This window comes from Oratosquilla oratoria, chromosome 3 (genome assembly GCF_046742065.1).
Source record: "Oratosquilla oratoria isolate Oo_2021 chromosome 3, ASM4674206v1, whole genome shotgun sequence".
NCBI classification, from domain to species: Eukaryota; Metazoa; Arthropoda; class Malacostraca; order Stomatopoda; family Squillidae; genus Oratosquilla; species Oratosquilla oratoria.
Genome location: NC_134779.1, coordinates 33105816 through 33127531, shown reverse-complemented (window position 1 = coordinate 33127531; position 21716 = coordinate 33105816). Strand labels below are relative to the sequence as shown.

General features: G+C 40.5%; 1 protein-coding gene across 3 annotated transcripts in view; it reads right to left on the bottom strand.

Annotated features, from left to right (window-relative positions):
• Nucleotides 1-915: 915 nt before the first annotated feature.
• The window catches only part of TppII (Tripeptidyl-peptidase II), a 51469-nt gene continuing 30668 nt past the window's right edge, over nucleotides 916-21716 (bottom strand). For 2 of the 3 annotated variants that reach the window (XM_076178858.1, XM_076178840.1), the window contains exons 17-25: nucleotides 21445-21546; nucleotides 21010-21132; nucleotides 20618-20863; nucleotides 19688-19812; nucleotides 13693-13816; nucleotides 8583-8742; nucleotides 7898-8145; nucleotides 2044-2214; nucleotides 916-1913 (exon numbers count right to left, since the gene is read on the bottom strand). In XM_076178858.1, the coding sequence (XP_076034973.1) occupies nucleotides 1704-1913; nucleotides 2044-2214; nucleotides 7898-8145; nucleotides 8583-8742; nucleotides 13693-13816; nucleotides 19688-19812; nucleotides 20618-20863; nucleotides 21010-21132; nucleotides 21445-21546 (1509 nt within the window). In that variant the 3' untranslated portion in view covers nucleotides 916-1703. The remainder of the gene's footprint in view (nucleotides 1914-2043; nucleotides 2215-7897; nucleotides 8146-8582; nucleotides 8743-13692; nucleotides 13817-19687; nucleotides 19813-20617; nucleotides 20864-21009; nucleotides 21133-21444; nucleotides 21547-21716) is intronic. The other variant, XM_076178849.1, reaches the window with a different exon arrangement.

Here is a 21716-nt window from a genome sequence, read left to right as displayed (position 1 = left end):
TATATGTATGTATAAATAGAAGTGGCCCAAGAACAGAACCCTGAGGAACTCCACTTATAACATTTTTCCATCTAGAAGTTTCAACCTTTAGAACAACTCTCTTTTTACAATCATTTATACTAATTACAAATCCAGCCTAATAGGCTACCACTTACTCCATGTGAAGCTTATTTAGCAAGTAGTATTTCATGTAGGATAATGTCAAAAGCCTTCACAAAGTCGAGATATAACAGAAGTCTAAATTGGTCTAGTGTAACCTAACCACCTATGGGGTATGTATTTAGCATTCCTAGAGGTCGTTAGACTTCCATTAGTTTTCCACAACAAAAATAAAAATGGCATCTCAAAGCTTGCTGACGTCCAAGTTGTCACTAGTACAGTATATTACTTGTAGCATGTTTTTTTTATTATTTTTATTATTGATTTCCACCACAAAAAATATATTACATTGATGTATTTTAATTTACAAAATTTATATCTGATCTCTTATTGATTTATCACTTATGTGCACACTTCCAGAGCAGTACCACATTTTGTCCGGAATTTGACTCCTGGAGATGAAAAGAATTGACAGGCAGCGACTAGATAAGTTTGGATTACCCACCCTAGTAGAAAGAAGGGGTGGTCATTTACCAGTCCTTGTATCTTTGTGGCCAAGCTTGCACCCACTGCCTGAGTCAGAATCAATGCAGCAAGACGCAGTACCTACGCAGTTGGGCCTGACGGCAGAAGCTTCATCACATGGTGACCCAACTTTCTCGCTACTTCATAAGTAACTGGAGAAGACAAATCCCTTTGGACCACCTCCATTCACAACAACTCTCCACTTGTATCAATCTCTCGTCCTCTCCCTTCCCTGCTCAACAGAAATTCTTCTTTTACTCCATTGTAGGGTGGCCATATTAAAAGAATATACACACTGTTTGGAGATGTTATTTTTTTTAATTTTTATTTAATTTTTTTTTATTTATTTATTTTTAGTACACACTGCAACTTTATGCCCTTACAACATTTACTTCCTTAGTCACATTTCCTTAAAAAATTAAAATGGTGGTTGCTCTCCACATACGCCTGCTAACTTCTTCACATGCACTACCAATGACTGTAATTAATAAATAATAGCTGGCACTCTACATATATCATAACTCATTCAGTCATAGAAACGTGTCCTAATCCTTTCACAGGATGAGAAACTTTGAAATGAATTGGCATTATTCTTCTATTTCCCAGAGGGAAACTAAAACCACTTCCCTCGCAGAAACTTCATTGCCTATATGGACTTGATGAAAGTGACTTGGTTCAAAGGTCTATTCAAAGTGCACCGGTTCCCAGAATAAAGCACAAACATCTTAGTCACATGATTATTTCCAATTTTCCTTGGTCAAAGAAATAAAATAAAAATAATAATTTTCACACAAATATTTGCAGTTCTAGACATTCCTTATATTAAAAACGTTTTAAGTCTGATCTTAAAAACCAGAGTCTAGCACAACCATTTAGACAAAAAAGAAGAGTTGATGCCACTTGCAGTGGAAGACCAAGCAAGAGAAGTGTAGAGGAAGGCAAGAATGGGAACATGCAGTTCACAGCCTCTCAGCATCGGCAGCAACAGGGAAAATTGTCAAATGAAAAATGATGTGCTTGTTCAATTTTTCGGCACCGGCAAAGTATCCTTGTATAAACTTGATGAGAGATGAGGCTCTCTAGAAGAGGGTGTAGGATGGCGGGAACCTGAGTGGGTGGGCATGAGTAACATGCAATGCAATGTGCGTCCAACCAAGACGTGTGTACGCCTCACACAATTTGGTCTCATTTTCTCTGCTCCACTTGTCCTCACACTGACGCTGTATCATGCGTGCTGCCAGACCATCTAGCCCGTGCAAGGCATAAAAGCCTTGGAAGAATGTGCTTACCTGAAAACAGAAATTAGAAAATGTGATGTACAATCAATAACCTTACACCAAGAACTTCAGCTATTACAATATTTCTTTTTTCAATCTATGACAAATAAGACTTCAACTGATACTATGGCACTTATACAACCTTGGAATCGCTCGCATCCACAAACTTTAAAATTTCTGTTGCAATATTCATAACTCTATCTAATGTTTCCTGAGGTCGTTGATCTACTTCTGTTATTGCCAACAACTGCCCGTTGAGAGCTGCTCCTTGTCTTGCTAAAGACTCCAGTAAGATGGCTTTTTGTTTGTCCATCTGTAAATAGTAACATGAGTATTTAAGATTTACCAAATGTCTTACAATGACAGAGACAACAATCATGAGCCATGTGGAGTCCAGATGAACTAGATCCCTGCCCCAACCTCTTTGAGTCACATATTTATGTCAACTTCTGTTTCTTCTCTTCTCCAAGCTTCCCACCTTGTTGCATCCATTCAGCAACATTTTTGATCCATCTTTTGATCCTCTTTCCCATCTCCCTGGTCGTTTCTATTCCATTTTCACCCCTTTACTGCCTCCACAATACACTTCATTTCAGTCTGTTCTGTTACCAATCTTGCCCTTCTCCTCTCCTTCTTGGTTATTCTTCACTACGTCCCCATTGCTCAGATCCATTTTACTTGTCTGTAGTTTATAAATGTATCCATCTATCACATCTTTTAAGTATACTGTGGCCTTCCTTGGGGAGACGGGACTGCTCGGACAGACAGTCTAGGGAACGACAACAACAACAACAAATCTTTTAAGTATATATCCCTTGTTTCTGTTTGCTGATCTTAAATTTTTCCTCCACCACTCCTAGGACCACAACTGTTTTGTGTGTGTGTATTTATTTACCTAATTGCTGTGAGCAGTAAATGCAAGGGTAGTGGGTTAGGGATTGGAGATGGTTAAAGAAAATGGAGAAAAGTGGGAGATGAGCCAGTTGTTGTTTGCTGACGACATTGCGCTTGTAACAGGATTAGAGGAAGGACTAAAGAGGTTAATGTCAGAGTTTGAGGTGTTCAAAAGAAGGAAGCTGAAGATAAATGTGGGTGAAAGTAAGGTGGTGAGATGTACAAGGGGAGAAGGTGGCAGCAGACTGGAAGTGAGCAATAAGGGAGAACGACTGGAGGAAGTGGATAGTTTTAGAAACTTGGGTGCGAATGTGGCAGGAAAGGGAGGAGTGGAGGTAGAATGTAGATTGAGAGATTCAAGTAAATGCCTTGGGAGATTAAAAAGTGTAATGAGAAATAGACATTTGGGAATGATTGCTAAGAGGAGATTGTATGAAAGGGTGATTGTGCCAACAGCACTGTATGAGGCAGAAACATTGAAACATAAGAGGAAGAAAGGAGTTTGTGTTTGAGATGAGGTGCCTGAGAAGAATGAGGGGTTATTAGGCTGGATAGAGTGAGAAACGAGGTGAGGAGGAGAATGGGGGTGGAAAGGGAGTTGGGAGATAGGGCTGATGAAAGAGTATTGGGATGGTTTGGACACATGGAAAGAATGAGTGAAGAAAGATTAGTAAAAGAGGTGTGGAAGGCAGAGATGGAAGGAGTGAACGTGAGGGGGTGACCAAGGATGAGATGGATGGATGGGGTAAATGGGGCATTGGGAAAGAGGGGAATGTCTGTTGAGAAAAGATGGGAGAAGACAGAAGATGGGGGTGAATAGAGAATGGTTGTGTATAGATAATGCTGTGAGCATGAGGAGTGGGTGGGGGGGTGAGGGAGTATGTGTAAAAAATAATTTGATGCAGCCCAAAGGGATTTCTCCCAACTTCATTTCTGCATGAGGGGACAACGAGGGGGGGGGGGAGGTTGCTGATTTAATGAAGCAGCCTTGCTGTGGATGTGCTGTGTCTTGCTGCACTGCTTCTGACCCAGGGCAGTGGGCGAGATGCAGGGATGACCCATGATCCAGGAAGAGGCAAGATAAGAGAGAGGAAGGGGGGTGGATGGGAGTGGAGTATGTGGGGATGGAATGGGTGGGAGTGGTTTCTATGCCTTTGTTTTTTGGCTACCTCCCTTGTAAGAGGGAAGAAAAAGCCTTTGGTATGTGTACCTAATTGTGTTTACCTGATTGTAGTATACAGGAAAGGAGCAATGCTCACTGTGTCCCATCTATTCTTTAATTTCTCTAACTTAACCCCTTCGTTACCGACCCGTCAACCTTACGTAAACAAACATTTCAAACCGTCCCACGAATGGCTGGAGCCTTATGTTTGTAAACACAGACATTTGCCACCACGTGGGTAGAAATAACCCAGAAACCGAGGCCTTGAGAGCCCTCAATACACAGCTTATAACTGTGAGACATGCGTGTCACGGGGAGCACACTCGATTCCTGGCGGGTGCACTCAGCCGTGACACACAGGTGTCACAAAACACACATCCGGTACTCATGGGGTTAATCTATATACTTGATTTCCAATTATCATATTTAGATTTGGATTTGTATATTGTTCTAGCTTGGGCTGTATCATATTCCAAGTATGGAAAACTATTTCTTCACATCTTTTAGACATGTGGTTGTGGTTAGGACGTCATTACTTGCGGCAAAGGTCGAAGGGATAGTGGTTCGAATCCTGCCACTGGCAAAGTTGAACCAAGGGCATGGTTCATTAAATTCCATGCTACAAAGCCCTCTGTGAGGGGCACTGTCCTAGCCTTCCGGTAGGGGGGAGTTTGTGATGTTAAACCATATTATTATTTTTATTAGTTCTCCGTTATTCAAAAATACAATTTTTGTAAGTAGACTTTAGAGGCTTAAAAATTGCTAAAAAAACATCTGACATTTTTATAAATAGTATCACATGTATTTTATTAGTGTTTTTAAAGTTTATATTAAAAAAAATTGTCTAATAACTTGTTGTTCATCAACAACATAATAAAAAGTATTATTTAATCTTTTTGTTTTAAGCATTTATGTATTGTTTTAGTGTAGTTGTTAAGTGTAGTTGGGAAGGCTTATGGGAGGATCTTGATTGAGAGGATTAGGAGAGGAACAGTGTGGATTTAGGACAGGTAGAGGTTGCACGGATCAGATTTTTGTGGTAAGACAGATATGTGAGAAAAAGGTAAGGATGTTTTTTTTGGCTTTTATGGATCTGGAAAAGGCTTGTGACAGGGTAGATAGGAAGGCACTGTGGGAGGTTTTGCAGATATATGGGATAGGGGGAAAGCTTTTAGGAGCAGTCAAAAGTTTTTACAAGAGTAATAGAGCATGTGTCAGGATTAGAAATGGAGAGAGTGAGTGGTTCAAGGTAAAGGTGGGACTTCGTCAGGGATGTGTTATGTCACCCTGGCTATTTAACTCATACATGGATGGGGTGGTGCGAGAGGTAAATGCAAGGGTGGTGGGTCAGGGATTGGAGATGGTTATAGAAAATGGAGAAAAGTGGGAGATGAGCCAGCTGTTGTTTGCAGAGGACACTGCGCTTGTAGCAGGATCAGAGGAGGGATTGAGGAAGTTAGTGACAGAGTTTGAGAGAGTGTGTGAAAGAAGGAAGTTAAAGATAAATGTGGGTAAAAGGTGATGAGATGTACTAGGGGAGAAAGTGGCAGCAGACTGGAAGTGAGTATTAAGGGAGAGAGACTGAAGGAAGTGGATAGTTTTAGGTACTTGGGTGCAAATGTGGCAGGAAAGGGAGGAGTGGAGGTGGAGGTAAAATGTAGATTGAGAGAAATGAGTAAGTGCCTTGGTGGATTAAAAAGTGTAATGACAAATGGACATTCGGGAATGGATGCTAAGAGGAGATCTTATGAAGGAGTGATTGTGCCAACAGCACTGTATGAGGCAGAAACATGAAACATAAGAGAGGAGTTTGAATGTGTTTGTGATCAGGTGTCTGAGAAGTATGATAGGGGTTACCAGGCTGGATAGAGTGAGAAATGAGGAGGTGAGGAGGAGAACAGGGGTGGTAAGGGAGTTGGGAGATAGGGTGGATGAAAGAATGTTGGGATGGTTTGGACACATGGAAACATGTGTGTGTGTATTTACCTAGTTGTATTATACAGGAAGCTATGCTCATAGTGACCCATCTTTGTATCTTTTGTATCTTTCAGCATCAAGTTTGTTCTTAAATTCTTGAATAGTATTTGCACACACTGCTGCCTTATCTAACTTATTCCAGATATCAACCACTCTGTGTGGGAAGCTATTCTTTTTCAGATCTCTTCTATAGCTATCCTTTTTGAGTTTCTTTTCATGTCCTTCTGTTTTTCTCTTGTCCCACTTTAATGAATCATCTCTATCTAAGACTTCCATTCCTTTCATAATTCTATAAATAGTCAATAGGTCTCCTCTTTCTCTTCTTTGTTCCAGAGTTGGTAGTTCCAATTTGGACAATCTTTGCTCGTATGTCAATTTGAAGAGTGTTGGTGCCATCTTTGTCATTGCTCTTTGTATTCTTTCTAATTTCTTTATATTCTTTTTAGTACTGGGTGTCCATAGTGTTGCAGCATACTCCAATCTTGGTCTTATCAGTGTAACTAATATTTTCTTTACCATTTCCTCATCCAAATAGTCAAAAGCCACTTTCGTCGACGTTCGTAAGTTGAAGATGTGTGTGTGTATTTACCTAGTTACCTAGTTTATCTAGCTGTATTAGACAGGAAGGGGAGCTATGCTCATGGTGACCCGTTTTTGTATCTCACAAGATCATGTTTGTTCTTAAATTGTTGTATCGTGTTTGCACACACTATTTCTTCATCCAATTTATTCCATATATCTATCACTCTGTGTGGGAAACTTTTTTTTTTTTTTTCAGGTCTCTTCTGTAGTTATCATTTTTGAGTTTCATTGCATGTCCTCCTGTTTTTCCTCTGACCTGCTTTAATAAATCCTCTCTATCAAGGTATTCTTTTCCTTTCATAGTTCTGTAGATGATTATTAGGTCCCCTCGTTCTCTCCTTTGTTCCAGGGTTGGCAGTTCCAGTTCGGCCAGTCTTTGTTCATATGTCAGATTTGCAAATGTTGCGACCAACTTTGTCGTTGCTCTTTGTATTCTTTCTAATTTTCTTGTATTCTTTTTTGTACTGGGTGACCATATCAGTGCTGCATACTCCAGTTTTGGCCTTATCAGTGTTTGTAATATTTTCTTGATCATTTCCTTATCCAGGTATTTAAAGGCCACCTTTACTGATCTCGGCAAATTGTATGTTTCTCCAACTATTTTATTTATATGTTTATCTGGCGACATGCCTTTGGTGATGATTACTCCTAGGTCCCTTTCAGAATTTACTTTCTTTACTTCTTTTCCATCAATTTTTTACTGTCCTGTTATTTTCTTCTTGCTTTATCCAAATTCAATTATACTGCACTTCTTGATGTTGAATTCTACCTCCCATCTCTTGCTCCACTCTGAGACTTTGTTCAGATCCCCCTGCAATGAGTCACAGTCTATTTCGGAATATATTCTCTTTAATAATTTTGCGTCATCTGCAAAGCACTTCATGTAACTTTCAATGCCTTCGTCCATGTAATTTACGTATGTAGCAAACACCATTGGAGCTAGTACTGACCCCTGTGGGATGCCACTATTCATTTCTTTCCATTTTGAATATTTGTCTCTGAGCACCACTCTCATTTTTCTTCCATGTAGGAAGTCCTCCATCCAATTCAATAGTTTTCCATGTATGCCTCCTATTGTTTCCAGTTTATATAGTAATTTTCTGTGTGGTACCTTATCAAATGCCTTTGTAGGTCTATGAATGCACAGTCTGCCCAGCCATCCCTTTCCCATTCATATAATACTCAACAGCTAAATGGAGTAGACTGAGGGGACCGAGGATTACCCTTTCCTTATTTTTCTTTCTGAGATAAGACTCCACATTCTTCCTTACAAAAGGAAAAGGTTATTGGTCTATACATACACATATACACTAAAACTACAAACATTACTGAAAAAGGCAATGATGTATAAAGAATAGCTTGAGCACCTCTGATCACTAACCTGAGTCTTCAGTTTGGCAGCATCTGGTCTGGAATCTGTCTTTGTGCCGTAGTAAGCCAGAAGGGCAGGAATATCAATTGCAGCTATGATCTGTTGAGCTAGGGCTATGACAGCAGTTTTATCATTTTGCTCCTCGGTGGTAGATGTGTTGCTATTGTCTATGGCTTGTAAACGAGCCAGTTTTGCACCTAAATGGTCAGGATGAGCGGCTATAACTTCTTGATATACTAAGTCACTGCTCTCAGCATCTGGAATAAAACATGTATATGAATTAGTGAGAGTAAACCAGTTCCAACTGCTAAACTCGCCCACAGATGAGCTATGCCTTACTACATAGCTTCCTCGGCAGGTATGCTCTGACTTGGCCACCCTTCCTTGTAAAGCATATTAGGGATATACCAACATAAGTTGAGCAACACTACTAGTGACATCTGCCCACCATCAGGCTGCCTCACTTGCAATCCCATACATCTTTAAATGCTGCATAACACTGGGAGTACACAAACATGAACATTGCTGCTTTCCTGTACGCTACAGTTTGGTAAACACAAGACACTTAGGGTGGAAGAACTGTGGTGAGGAACCAAGAGGGAGATCAGTTTCTTCCTTAACTTTAGTGTCATTGTTTACCGACGCTGTGGGCTACTTGCCGGCAAAACAAACCAACAACATTTGTAAACGATACCTAGTTTGGTAATCCAGGAGGTCTGCAAATCCCTTAGAGCTTCTCTGTAGTCAGTGTGTGCCTTGAGTTCTTTCTTTTCTTCACTGTTTGTGTTACTACTGTTGCTCCCTCTTTTCTTGCAAGGCAGCTCAGTCATGGTCACACGCAGAGGGTATTGGTCCTAAAAATTAAATATAAAAGTACAATGAATATACTGAAGTATGATTTGCACATATCAAAGTAAAATTTTATTTGATTATATTGTAACATTGATTTTAGCAAATGTATGTGCTTGTAAGTAATAACTGTTTCATTGGGTTTCAATGACTAGAAGTTTGAAGCCCTATGGTACTGAGTAATAGTCCTTGGGGCTTCCCATAGATTTCTCTGGGAAGAAAATTTGGGCTCGTCTGTGTTTTATCTGTGTGGGTCCATTTCTACGTCACTGGCTAGAAGGAGGAGAGCAGTTGCTAGTTGTCAGCTCCTTATGTGGAGTACTGTCAAAATTGATGGACAGAAAACTTGTGCTGGTCCAGAGACTAGAGCCAGCCCTTGCACCTCCAGCAGGAGGTGAAAGTATTGATAGATTCTGAAGAGGAGCAGTGGACAGATCTCTGATACCCATCTTGTAAGACCACCACAATTAGGAACTTCCTATTCATCAATGAAATGCTTAAACTATAGCCCAATGACGTATATAAAAACAGATGTAACAAAAGGCCTTCTTCCCATAAGAGGGATGTACCAGTCAAATGTACACTCACCCTACACACCTCTGAAACCCATTCACCCCCCTTCCCATCTTAGCATTTCATGCAGGGTCATCTGTGCTTCCTGCCACATTGCTCCGGTCAGAGGCAATGGAGCAAGACACAATGCCCAAGAGCAGACACCTGTTTATCCCCATTTCCTCATTATAAAGCAAGCTTCTACCCCTTCATCCACTCTAGAAACTTCCAGAACAAATAAGAATATCCCTTAATTCATCATCCATTAACAACTCTCCATTTACTCCTTTTGCACTCTTTCTTCCTTGCTCGACATTCTTCTTGCATCCGTGGCCCCCCTTCACCCAGTCCATTTCATTCTTGGTCCTTCCTACATCTTCACTCCACAATCTTTTTGCTCATCTTTCTTCATTCTTTCCATAAACCCAAATCTAGAGACGTTGGGACAAATTATGGGAAAGGTGGGGGGGGAAACACGGGTCTTTATCTGAATATCAAGTTTATTCCTGACCGGTTTCGCTTACAACCCTCCTCTGAAGAAGCTATTGTAAGCGAAACCAGTCAGGAATAAACTCGATATTCAGATAAAGACCCGTGTTTCCCCCTCCACCTTTCCCATAATAAACCCAAATAACATCAGCATCCTTTGATCAACCCTATCAGTCAGCTCTTTCCACTTCTGCTCTTCCCCTCATCTCCACAGCTTTCACTCTACCCATTCACAAACTACCACCAAAATTCTCATATTTAGGCTCTTTCTGATGATGATGATATGGTTTAACATCACACACTCCCCCCTATCGGGAGGCTAGGATGGTGCCCCTCACAGAGGGCTTTGTAGCATGGAATTTAATGAACCATGCCCTTGGCTCAACTTCGCCGGTGACAGGATTCTAACCACCCTCACCTCGACCTTCGCTGCAAGTAACGATGCCCTAACCCTCCTTTAAATTCCTAGCCTGCTCCATGCAGTGCTGTGGCCACACTCACTCCCTTACATAGCTGCTTTGCATCCATCCCCAGACACCATTTCTTGTAACATTTTTTCCCCCCCCACAAACATTTACTTGCTCTGTTTATTCTATAATATACCACCTCCACTCAGGTGGATAAGGTGGACTGGGAGTTGGCACATGAGGCTGATGAAAGATTATTGGGATGGTTTGTGTACTTGGAAAGAATAAGTGAAGAAAGTTTAGCAAAAGGAGTGTGGAAAGCAGAGGTGGATGTAGTAAACTTGAGGAGTTGATCAAGGATGAGATGGATGGATGGGGCGAAAGGGGCTTTGAGCAAGAGGGGAATGTCTGTTGAGGAGAGAAGGTAGAAGGCAGGGGATAGGGCCAAGTGGAGAATGGTTGTGTATACATGATATTTTGATGCAGCCCAAAGGGATTTCTCCCCATCTTCTCTATTTTCCACATGAGGGGACACGGAGGGAGTGTTGCTGTACAAGTGAAGTGGCCCTGCTATGGATGTGCTGTCTTGATGCACTGCCTCTGACCTGGTCAGTGGGTGAGATGCAGGGATGACTCTTCATTCACAGGGAGCTAAGAAGAGAGAGTAGCAAGGGAGGTGGATTGGATTGGGTGCATGCCTTGACTGACTACCTCCTTTATAAGGGGAAGAAGCTCTTCGAGTACAGATGGATCCATCTTACACTTTAAAACTGGCCTTTGACCCATCCCGAACATACCCCTTGTACTCTCCTACTGGGATTCGAACCCTCGCCTGAGCGGCTTGCTTCGTAGAAGGTGAAGACCGTACCGTCACGTCACCACAACCCTTCAAAACAGAACGAATTAGTTCACGGACTATGAAGCAAGCCGCTCAGGCGAGGGTTCGAATCCCAGTAGAAAAGTTTATTTCCAAATGTCAAAATGACACAAATATCCCTTGTACACTTCATCATCTTACTTTTGACATTTGCCCTCAGTTTTCTTTTCACATATTCCCCCAAATTCCACCAACAGCTGCTTCAGTCTCCTCTGAATTGGCTACAAGTGTAAGATGCTGTAATGATTATAATTTATCTTGTATTATTTGTTTTTGTTTTGTTATCTTTTGTCTGTCTGATTTTCATTTGTTATTAGTTATATGTCAATATATTATTATTTACTATTTACCTGTTTGTTTATTATTTAACTATACCTATGCATTTATTTATTTTATTTGTTATTTACATTATTATAGTTTTTATTTATTATCTTATTATTAATATGATTTTTTTTTCGCATCCGACCTAGATATGGATCAAATGGTCTCCTGTCGGTATGCTCCGCCTTTGTAAATCCTTTGTCACCTGCACACAGCAACACAGCAACCTCCCACTTCCTCAACTCCAAAATCCTGCTTAGCACACTTGTGTTTCCCTCACTCACTACCCCATTCATATACAGTGAGACCTCTCATTAACGCATTAACTAGCTGTGTTTGCAGTGTTTTTGCTGTGTTTTTGGTGCTGTTGTTTAGTGCATGCAATCACTATGTCACCCAAAAACCACTCCAAATCAACAGATTATTCACATCAACGGACACCGTTACCCCCCTTTTAGTCCATTAATGGGAGGTAGTACTGTACAAGTTAAACAATCATGGTGACATTATGACATTACACAACCTTGGTGCAGCCCCATTTTCATCTCAACCCATTTTCTCTATTCCCAACCCTCGCACAATCTTACAACCACCCTCAACAGATCTCTCCCTATCCAAGACTTTTGCAACTCATCCCATAACATCTATCAACCCTGTCATATGCCTTCTCCAAATCTATGAATGCCCAAGAGACATCCTTACCCTTTGCCTCAAATGTCTCGCTACAAAAATTTATCTTCACATCCTCTTCCTTTCATTCACCCACACTGCTCTTCTTGAACTATTCCATTCTCCTAATTCTCTAACTCACGCTCCCCATACACTCTAGTGATTATACTTGACAGTGATCTCTCTAAAACCATTGCATTCATATTTGTCTCCTGTTCCCTTGTCTAACAGAACTATATATGCACTCCATCAGTCCATGGGTACACTTCCTTCCCTTAGGCACACATTACACCATCTCGCCAGCCATTTCACAGTAATCCTCCCTTCAGACACATAACATGGCAACCACCTAACCAAGGTGCTTTACCAACTTTCAGGTCTTTTAACGGCTTCAATACAACTAAAATTCTCATGCACAGCATCGGCTGCCAAACATACGATTCATCACACTACTTGCATTATAAAATATAAAGTCACTGTTGTATTACTCATTCTCTTTTACTCTGAGTAATAATAAACACAGAAAACATCATCAAACCAGTTCACAGAATCCAAGGGTAACTCATGTACAACTGCAAAAAAATATATAATGAAGATGGTGACACCAGCATCTTCATGTACCTACTCAAGCCTCATGACATCTATGTGGACGTCATTGTACCAAAGTGGTTAATGTTATTTGTATATCCTCTTCCTTTAGCCTTATCATTCTCCCCTTCCATCTTTGTCATTTTCCTGACATCTCCCACTCCCACAATCAAAGTATCCCTGTTCTCTACATTCAACAGATACCCAAAATATTCTACTCGTCTTCCCTTTACTGCCTTCATGTCCATTAACATCCGTCTATCTGCACCCTTTTCCTTCCTTCCAAAACATCTTTTTATTCTGTCCCAAGTTCTCAGCCATACACCTACCCAACTTTACATCTGCTCTCCTCTTGGCTGCCCTCACCTTGCACTTTCCTTCCACCCTGATTTCAAAAATAAATGAAGAACATCCATATAGCTGATCACTGAGATCTTCTACAACTAGAAATTATCTTTTAGCCATCCATTTCTTCCAAGGTTTTTACAAATTTTGGACTGAGTAATGGAGAAATATAAAGTGTGTGCTCATGCTGTCTCACTGAATAGTTATCCAAGCAAGATGGGCATTCATGCAAAGAAATAAAACTATACACTTTTAAATAGTATATAGCAAGTGTTCATATTATTCCATAAATTGCAAGTTGTGAGTAGATAACAATAAATATGTAACATTATTTACTGGGCACTATGTATATATGAAGAACTATATACACCTAGATTTCTTAATCCAACTGCCACTTGTACAGCCATTTGGGCCCAGAACATAAACCCACTTTGGAAATGGTGGTGTTTTATGTCCTCCTGGGGGGGGGCAATTCCCAAAGTGGGTTCATCTCCTCCTGGGCCCAAACGTCTGCACAGGTGGCGGTTGGCGAGTATTGGATTAAGAGACCTAGATGTATACATATATGTAAATGTAAACATCAATATAATGCATGTTTTACATTAAATCATCATGTTTACATGTACATGTAATAGATCACTTAAAAATCAAGCAAATACTTATCAAAAGTATTGAAAGTAAATCTTAAAGACCAGCTGGTTTCTTACCGGCCTCGCTCGAATGGCCCCAAACTTGTGGCTACTTACAGCTTTTCTCACTTGCTCGTCCTTGGAAAATGAAAGCGTACCCAGCAACATCTGGCCTGGACACAAGCCTAAGCTCTTCAAGGTTCTGTAGGGAAAGAAATTAACATCATATACAGCAACATAAGGAGTAACTAACAACACTATTTCCGTCTTACAAGGATTAACATCTTCAGAAACAGTGATTTACTTGGGCACATATTAAGCAAATAAACAACTACTTTCTTCTTCCATCAACTAGCCTAATCCCATACAAAAGATAAATTAATAAGGATAATATAAACACTGGGTCACTTAGGGTGTCCTGGATATATATAATATATACTATATAATCTCTCTCTCTCTCTCTCTCTCTCTCTCTCTCTCTCTCTCTCTCTCTCTCTCTCTCTCTCTCTCTCTCTCTCTCTCTCTCACTCCCTCTCTCCCTCTTTCCCTCTCTCCCTCCCTCCCTCCACACAAACACACACATTTAGGAGGCTGAGTCTATTAAATAATCACAAATATGTACTTGCAATCACAACAGCATAATACATCTGGATTTATTTTCCACACAAATGAAGATAGCGTCTCATCCTACGCACATCTCTGACGGGAAAGCACCATTTCACACTATATAATTTGAATATAAGAGGAAAATTGTGTATAATATTAAATTCCTGAAATTTGGGTAATTAAATAGTTTTCAAGAAACAATCTACTTATCTCTACCTGGTTACTCATAATAACATCTAATTACACTACGTGTACCAGCCAAAAGTACTCAAATTCAATGCAACAAATCTACTGAAAACCAGTGTAAAATGGTTTCACTGTACCATGCTTCAACTGCTCAGCGAGATATCTTTCAAGTTAGCAGCACAAAACAATTCCAAGGCCACAATGCTGATGTTTGAGGCAACCTAGGGCTAATCTGTTTGACAGTATCATGCTGGCAAAATGCAAACAAAACAGATTTCTCCTTGCAACCAATCTGGCTTCATCCTCCATGCACTCCATTTTACAGAAAAAAGTAGTCTGCCAAAGCTCTCTACACATAGACCAATACATCAAATCATAGGATCATAAAGCAATGTAAACAATATCATATGGCGACTTCATGTATTGACATAATATATACACCAAGTACTGATACTAAGAGATTACCTAGAATTAAAATGAACTTTCAAGATACCACATTCCTGCACCTATAACTACCCATCCTCACCCTATCAACATAAAATCAAATAAATGAAAGAGACAAGACTGTGATGTGGTTAAAAATTTTCACGTGTAACCATAGCTAATGAAAGCCTCCTGGTACATGAATGATATATTCATACTGGCTCAATGCTGAATGGTACATGGACATGAAAAACTGATTCAGCTCATTTAAACATTCTTTACATATATATACGCAGCCCAAAGGGATATCTCCCCGTCTTCTCCTTTTATGCATGGGGGGACGGAGAGGGGGGGTCGCCGATTTAATGAAGCGGCCTTGCTGTGGATGTGCTGCGTCTTGCGACACTGCTTCTGACCCAGGGCAGTGGACAAGGTGCAGGGATGACCCGTCGTCCAGGAGGTGCTAAGATAAGAAGGAGGGTGGAGGGGTGTGGAGTGTATTCAGGGATGGAATGGGTGGGAATGATTTTATGCCTTTTCCTTTTTGGCTACCTCCCTTGTAAGGGGGAAAAAGCCTTGGTATATGTATGTATATGTATGTACATGTATTACATTCAGGAGAAACCAAGAAAAGAGGGAGGTAGGGGTGGTGAATATGAATGGGAGTGGAGTATGTGGGGATGAAATGGGTGGGAGTGGAATTATGCCTTTTGACTTTGGCTACCTCCCTTGTACATAATGATGGCTTTTTCACCCTTACAAGGGAGGTAGCCAAAGTCAAAAGGCATAAAATCCACTCCCACCCATTTCATCCCCACATACTCCACTCCCATTCACCGCCCCTCCCTCTTTTTTTTTTTTGGCTCCTCCTAGATGATGGGTCATCCCTGCATCTCACCCACTGCCCTGGGTCAGAAGCAATGCAACAAGACAGAGCAAGGCCACTTCATGTAATTGACGAACCCCTTTTCTCCGTCCCCTCAAGCAGAAAAAGAGAAGATGGGGAGAAATCCCTTCGGGCTGCATCAAGACATCATTCACAAGACAGTGCAAGGAGGAGATGACTCGTGAGGCAATGTACTGCTAGATATGACCATGGAGTACACAATGACCCAATGGGTCCGTGAAAACACAAGGTACAGAAATAATGAAGAGCAATCGAAACTAGATCTAATATTTACAACAGAACCTGAAATAGTGCATAAAGTCCAGTATGAGACACCAATTGGAAAGAGTGACCATGTACTCATCGAAACTGTACTAAAGGAAGAAATAGACATAGAGAGTAACAAAAAGCATAGGAAAGGAAGACTGATGTACAACAAAACAGACTTTACAAAACTAAAGACATTCTTCCGGAATGCAAACTGGGAAATATTTTACAGGGAAGAAACAACAGTGGAAGAGAAATGGAATATATTGATGGAAAACTACAATGAAGGTGTAAACAGGCATGTACCAAGACAAAAGCGAGAGAGAGAGTACATTAAATGTTGGTTCAACAAAAGATGCAGTGAGGCAAAAGACAGAAGGGACAAAGCTTGGAAAAAGTGGAGAAAAGACAAAAAACAAACCAAATGGCAAATTTATGTTAACTATAGAAATGAGTATGTTAATGTGAGAAGAGAGGAAAAAAGGAACCATGAGAAGGATATTATAGACAAATGCAAAGAGCAACCCAAACTATTCTATCGGTATGCGAATGGTAAACTTAAAAACAAACAGGAAATGGTGAAACTATGCCAAGGAAACATAGAATACACAGAAGATTTAGAGATGGCCGAAGTCATGAACAATCACTTTAAATCTGTTTTCACCAGAGAGAAAATACCAAATTGTGACATAGATAAAAACAAGAAATCTCCCCTCATGAATGAGTTTACAGCATCACTAAAGGAAATATCAGAACATCTATCAAGGCTGGCCCGGACAGTATTGCAAATTGGATTCTAAAGGAGTGCAAAGAAGAACTAACAGACAAAATACACATCTTAATAAACAGCTCACTCAAAGAAGGAAAGATACCCGAGGACTGGAAAAACGCTAACATTGTACCAATACACAAAGGAGGAAACAAAGAAGAACCCACCAACTATAGGCCAGTATCACTAACAAGCACCATAGCCAAAATTTGTGAGAAAATAATCAAGAATAGATGGGTAAAACATCTGGAAGACAATGACATATTAAACCTAAGACAATTTGGATTCAGACAAGGAAGATCATGCTCCACAAACTTAATATGCTTTTACTCAAGACTAATAGACATAGTGCAAGAAAGAAATGGATGGGCTGATTGTGCATTCCTAGACTTGCGAAAAGCCTTTGACAAAGTACCACACAGAAAACTACTAAAAAAACTGGAACACATAGGAGGAATACAAGGAAACCTACTAAAATGGATAGAGGACTTTCTGACTGGTAGAAAGATGAGAGTAGTGCTCAGAGAAAAATATTCAGATTGGAAAGAGGTGATCAGTGGAGTACCGCAACGATCTGTGCTGGCACCAATAATGTTTGCTATCTATATGACATGGACGAGGACGTGAACTGCTACATGAGCTTCTTTGCCGATGATGCCAAACTGCTAAGGAAAATAGAAACTGATGAGGACTGTGAAGCACTGCAAGAAGACCTAAATAGGGTATGGAACTGGAGTCAGAAATGGGAAGTGGACTTTAATACTATGAAGTGTAGCATAATGGAGTTTGGAAAAAGCAAAAACAGAATATCAGGAAAATATACAATTGGAACCAAAGAAGTAAAGAAAGTAGGATCCGAAAAAGATTTGGGAATAATTATCACGAACGACTTGTCCTATGATATACAGATTGACAAAATTGTCGGGGAGACTTACAACTTGCTAAGATCAATAAAAGTGGCGTTTACATACTTGGACGAAGACATGATAAAAAAAACATTGGTTACATTGATAAGGCCTAGATTAGAGTATGCGGCAACATTGTGGTCCCCCAGTACCAAAAAGAATATAAAGAAAATAGAAAGAATCCAAAGAGCAGCCACAAAAATGGCACCTGCACTTGCAAACCTATCATACGAGGAGAGATTGGCTAAACTGGAGTTACCGACACTGGAGCAAAGAAGAGAGAGAGGTGACCTATTGACCATCTACAGAATCATGAGAGGCACAGAGGTACTCGATAGAGAGAACTTACTTAACTGGGACAAAAGAAACACAAGAGGACATGGAAAGAAAATCAAAAAACATAGCTATAGAAGAGAACTGAAGAAAAACAGTTTTCCTCATAGAGTTTTGGACACTTGGAACAAACTGGACGATGACATAGTATGCGCAAAAACCATTCATGAGTTTAAAAACAAACAAGACACTGCAAGATACAAAGGCGGGACATCACGAGCATAGCTCCCCTTCCCGCAAAATACAACTAGGTAAATACATTCTCTCACCCCCCATCCCCCATCCACTCCCTTCCATGCATCATAGCATCATCCATACACAACCATTCTCCACTCACCCCTATCTTCTGCCTTCTCTGTTCCTTCCTCAACAGACATTCTCCTCTTTCACAAACCCCTTTTTATCCCATCCATCTCATCTCATCCTTGATCACCCACTCATGTTCAACCCCTCCACCACCACTGCCTTCCATACCTCTTTTACTAATCTTTCTTCACTCATTCTTTCCATGTGTTCAAACTATCCCAATATTCTTTGATCAACACTATCTCCCAACTCCCTTTCCACCCCCACCCTCCTCACTTCCTTTTTTCTCACTATCCAGCCTGGTACCTCCTAACATACTTCTTGGGTATTTCATCTCAAACAAATTTAAACTCTTCCTTTCTTACGTTCCATGTTTCTGCCCCATACAATGCTGTCTGCATAATCACCCCTTCATACAATCTCCTCTTAGCATCCATTCCCAAACGTCTATTTCTCATTATACTTTTTAATCCCCCAAGGTATATACTCGCTTCTTTCAATCTACATTCTACCTCCATCTCCACTACTCCCTTTCCCACCTCATTCGCACCCAAGCATCTAAAACTATCCACTATTTCCAGTCTCCCTTAATACTTCCAATTTGCTGCCATCCTCAATACTCACTTCCAATTTGCTGCCATCCTCTCCCCTTGAACATCTCATCACCTTACTTTTACCTTCAACCTCCTCCTTTTGCATGCCTACAAACTCCATCACTAACTTCCTTAATCCCTCCTCTGATCCTGCTACAACACAGTGTCGTCAGCAAACAACAACTGGCTCATCTCCAATTTTTCTCCATTTTCTTTAACACCTGGTACTTAAAAGATCCTCCTTTCAACCTGGTTCAGACTATTGCTGATCAGTTTTTTCCAGCTGAGGGGCAATTTTGGGAGAACATGGGTCTCAATTAATAAAGATTCCTTTGGCTACCTCCTGTGTAAGGGGGAAAAAAGCCTTGGTATATGTATGTATGTATCCATTTTCTCCAGTCTGCCCCTTAGCTGTTTATAAAATTGTCTATTTACGACTGATCAAGATTTGAATGGTGACTCACTGTACTGAAAGGCATAAACACCAGCAAAGCTTTAGCCAAATAAAAATTAACGTATTACTGTAGTTGAGGGGTTCATGAGCATAGATGCAAGCAAAGCACTAACCAGCTAAGGATTCATCAAAACTGCAACAAACTAGAGACACAAATACAATAACTCCAGATTTTCCTTCCTTTATTTATCCTTCAATAAGCCACACATTAAAGCTATCTCCAAGCTTCATATTCATGCACTGCTGCAAATCAAATCTAGGTCAAAAGTTCCTTGACCTTTTTCCTTACAGCATATTGACATTCAAAATATTGAACTAATTAAATGCAAACTTTACACAACTTACTTATCAGTCAAGCTAGGAGGGAGGATGTGGAAGGGCTGGACTGTGTGAGGTGCCAGAGTGAGCGCCTGCGCCTTTTTCCCATTGGTCACCGCACTGTTGAATGTTGTGTAAATATCCAGCTTCACCTGTTTAGGGTTCAATACAATCAAAACTATAAACATTAGTTTTTATGGACACATGTACACACACATACACACCAAAAGCTATGTTCTCCCTCATATGTATGCTGGGGTGGTGGCAGGATGGTTTGTTTAGTGATCCGAGTGTGAATGTATTTTGTGTGGATGTTCTGTGTGGTATAGGATCAACTGATGAGCATCACCTGATGATACATCCCAAGGGTTAAACCTACATACATATACCAACGGCTATTTCCCCCTTACAAGGGGAGGTAGCCAAAAACAAAGGCATAAAATCCACTCCCACCAATTTCATCCCCACATACTCCAACTCCCATTTACCCTTCTCCCTCCCTCTTGGCTCCTCCTGGATGATGGGTCATCCCTGCATCTCACCCACTGCCCTGGGTCAGAAGCAGTGCAGCTAGACACAGCACATCCACAGCAAGGACACTTCATTTAATTGGTCACACCCCCCCCTCTGTCCCCTCATGCAGAAAAAGAGAGGATGGGGAGAAATCCCTTCGGACTGCATCAGAATATCATTCACACATATTCCCTCATCCCCCACCCACTGCCTTCCGTGCATCACAGCATCATCCATACATAACCCTTCTCCATTCACCCCATCTTCTGTCTTCTACTGTCCTTCCTCCTAGTGTAGGCTTACAGAGCTGCTTAGTATAGGCTTACGGAGCTGCCTAGTGTAGGCCTTATGGTCTCTTGCAGTCTCCTTCATTCTTATGTGCTTATGTTCTTATTGTACAAGTACAGAAGTTTCACATGCAAGCCAAATTTAACCCTTTATTACCTCCTGTGGCAGTTTGAAGAGAAGAGTTAGAGGTAGATCATTGAGCTTCTCTAGAAGATCTGTACGTTCATGTCTAACATGAAGACGAATGACATATTCTCCCTTTTCTAGCTTAGTACTGTGCTTGATACTGTAGGCATCTCCTGAAGCCAAATGCTGCTTATTGCTATCAAATAGCATCCACAGTTGAGACTCGAAGGCAGATTCATATAATACATCACTTAATAACGAACAGTTGGGTGTAACCTACAGTATATGAAAAAAAAATTATCCAATTAGTAATAACATTCTAAGAACAGGACTGTGAATATATCACCATGTAAGAAAAAATTTTTACAAAGTAATTCAGAAACTGCATCAAATGAGCTGATTAACATTGTACAAAGTCTTACCTCTACAGCTTTGGCTATACTAAAGTTGTACGTAAGAACGAGTTGATAAATGGGTCGTTCTTCAGGAATTGTGTCTCTTAAACCACCAAGAACTTCTGTGTGACTTTCCGTGGGACGAATTACCTGTTCAAAGAGAACACGTCATGAGAATTCTGCTTCGGGCCCTTCTGAAGGGGTTGACACACCCAACCCACACACACACACTCAAACACACCTCCCGTCTCAGCACCTAGATGGGTCATCCATCTCCTCCCACAGCAAAAGAGGAGAAAGACTTATGAGTGTTGAGAAAAGAGAACTCTATATCTTCTGTGTGGTGTTGAAAAAAGTGAGAGACAACAAAGTGAAAAAATGAGAAAGTGAAAGAGATGAGGAGTTATAACAGCTCAAAATACATAATGTTTTCTTTTCATCTTCAAAGAACTGAAGTCTAACCTGTCCATGTTGCTTCAAAACTGCCTGAGGCAACACCTCTTCAGTTCTAAGCGACGATCTCACATCTACTCTTTGGATTCCATCACCACACACTAAAGTCACCTGGAAAAGCAAAATAAATTACATTATTTGACATGAGTACTACTGGTAATTCTTGTACTACATGTACACAAAATCCTTTAGAATGGAGTAATCATGATTTTTTTTTTTTTTTATACAATCAACCCTCTATCTAAAGTGCTTATTAGTACTTGTTACTACTTATATACATA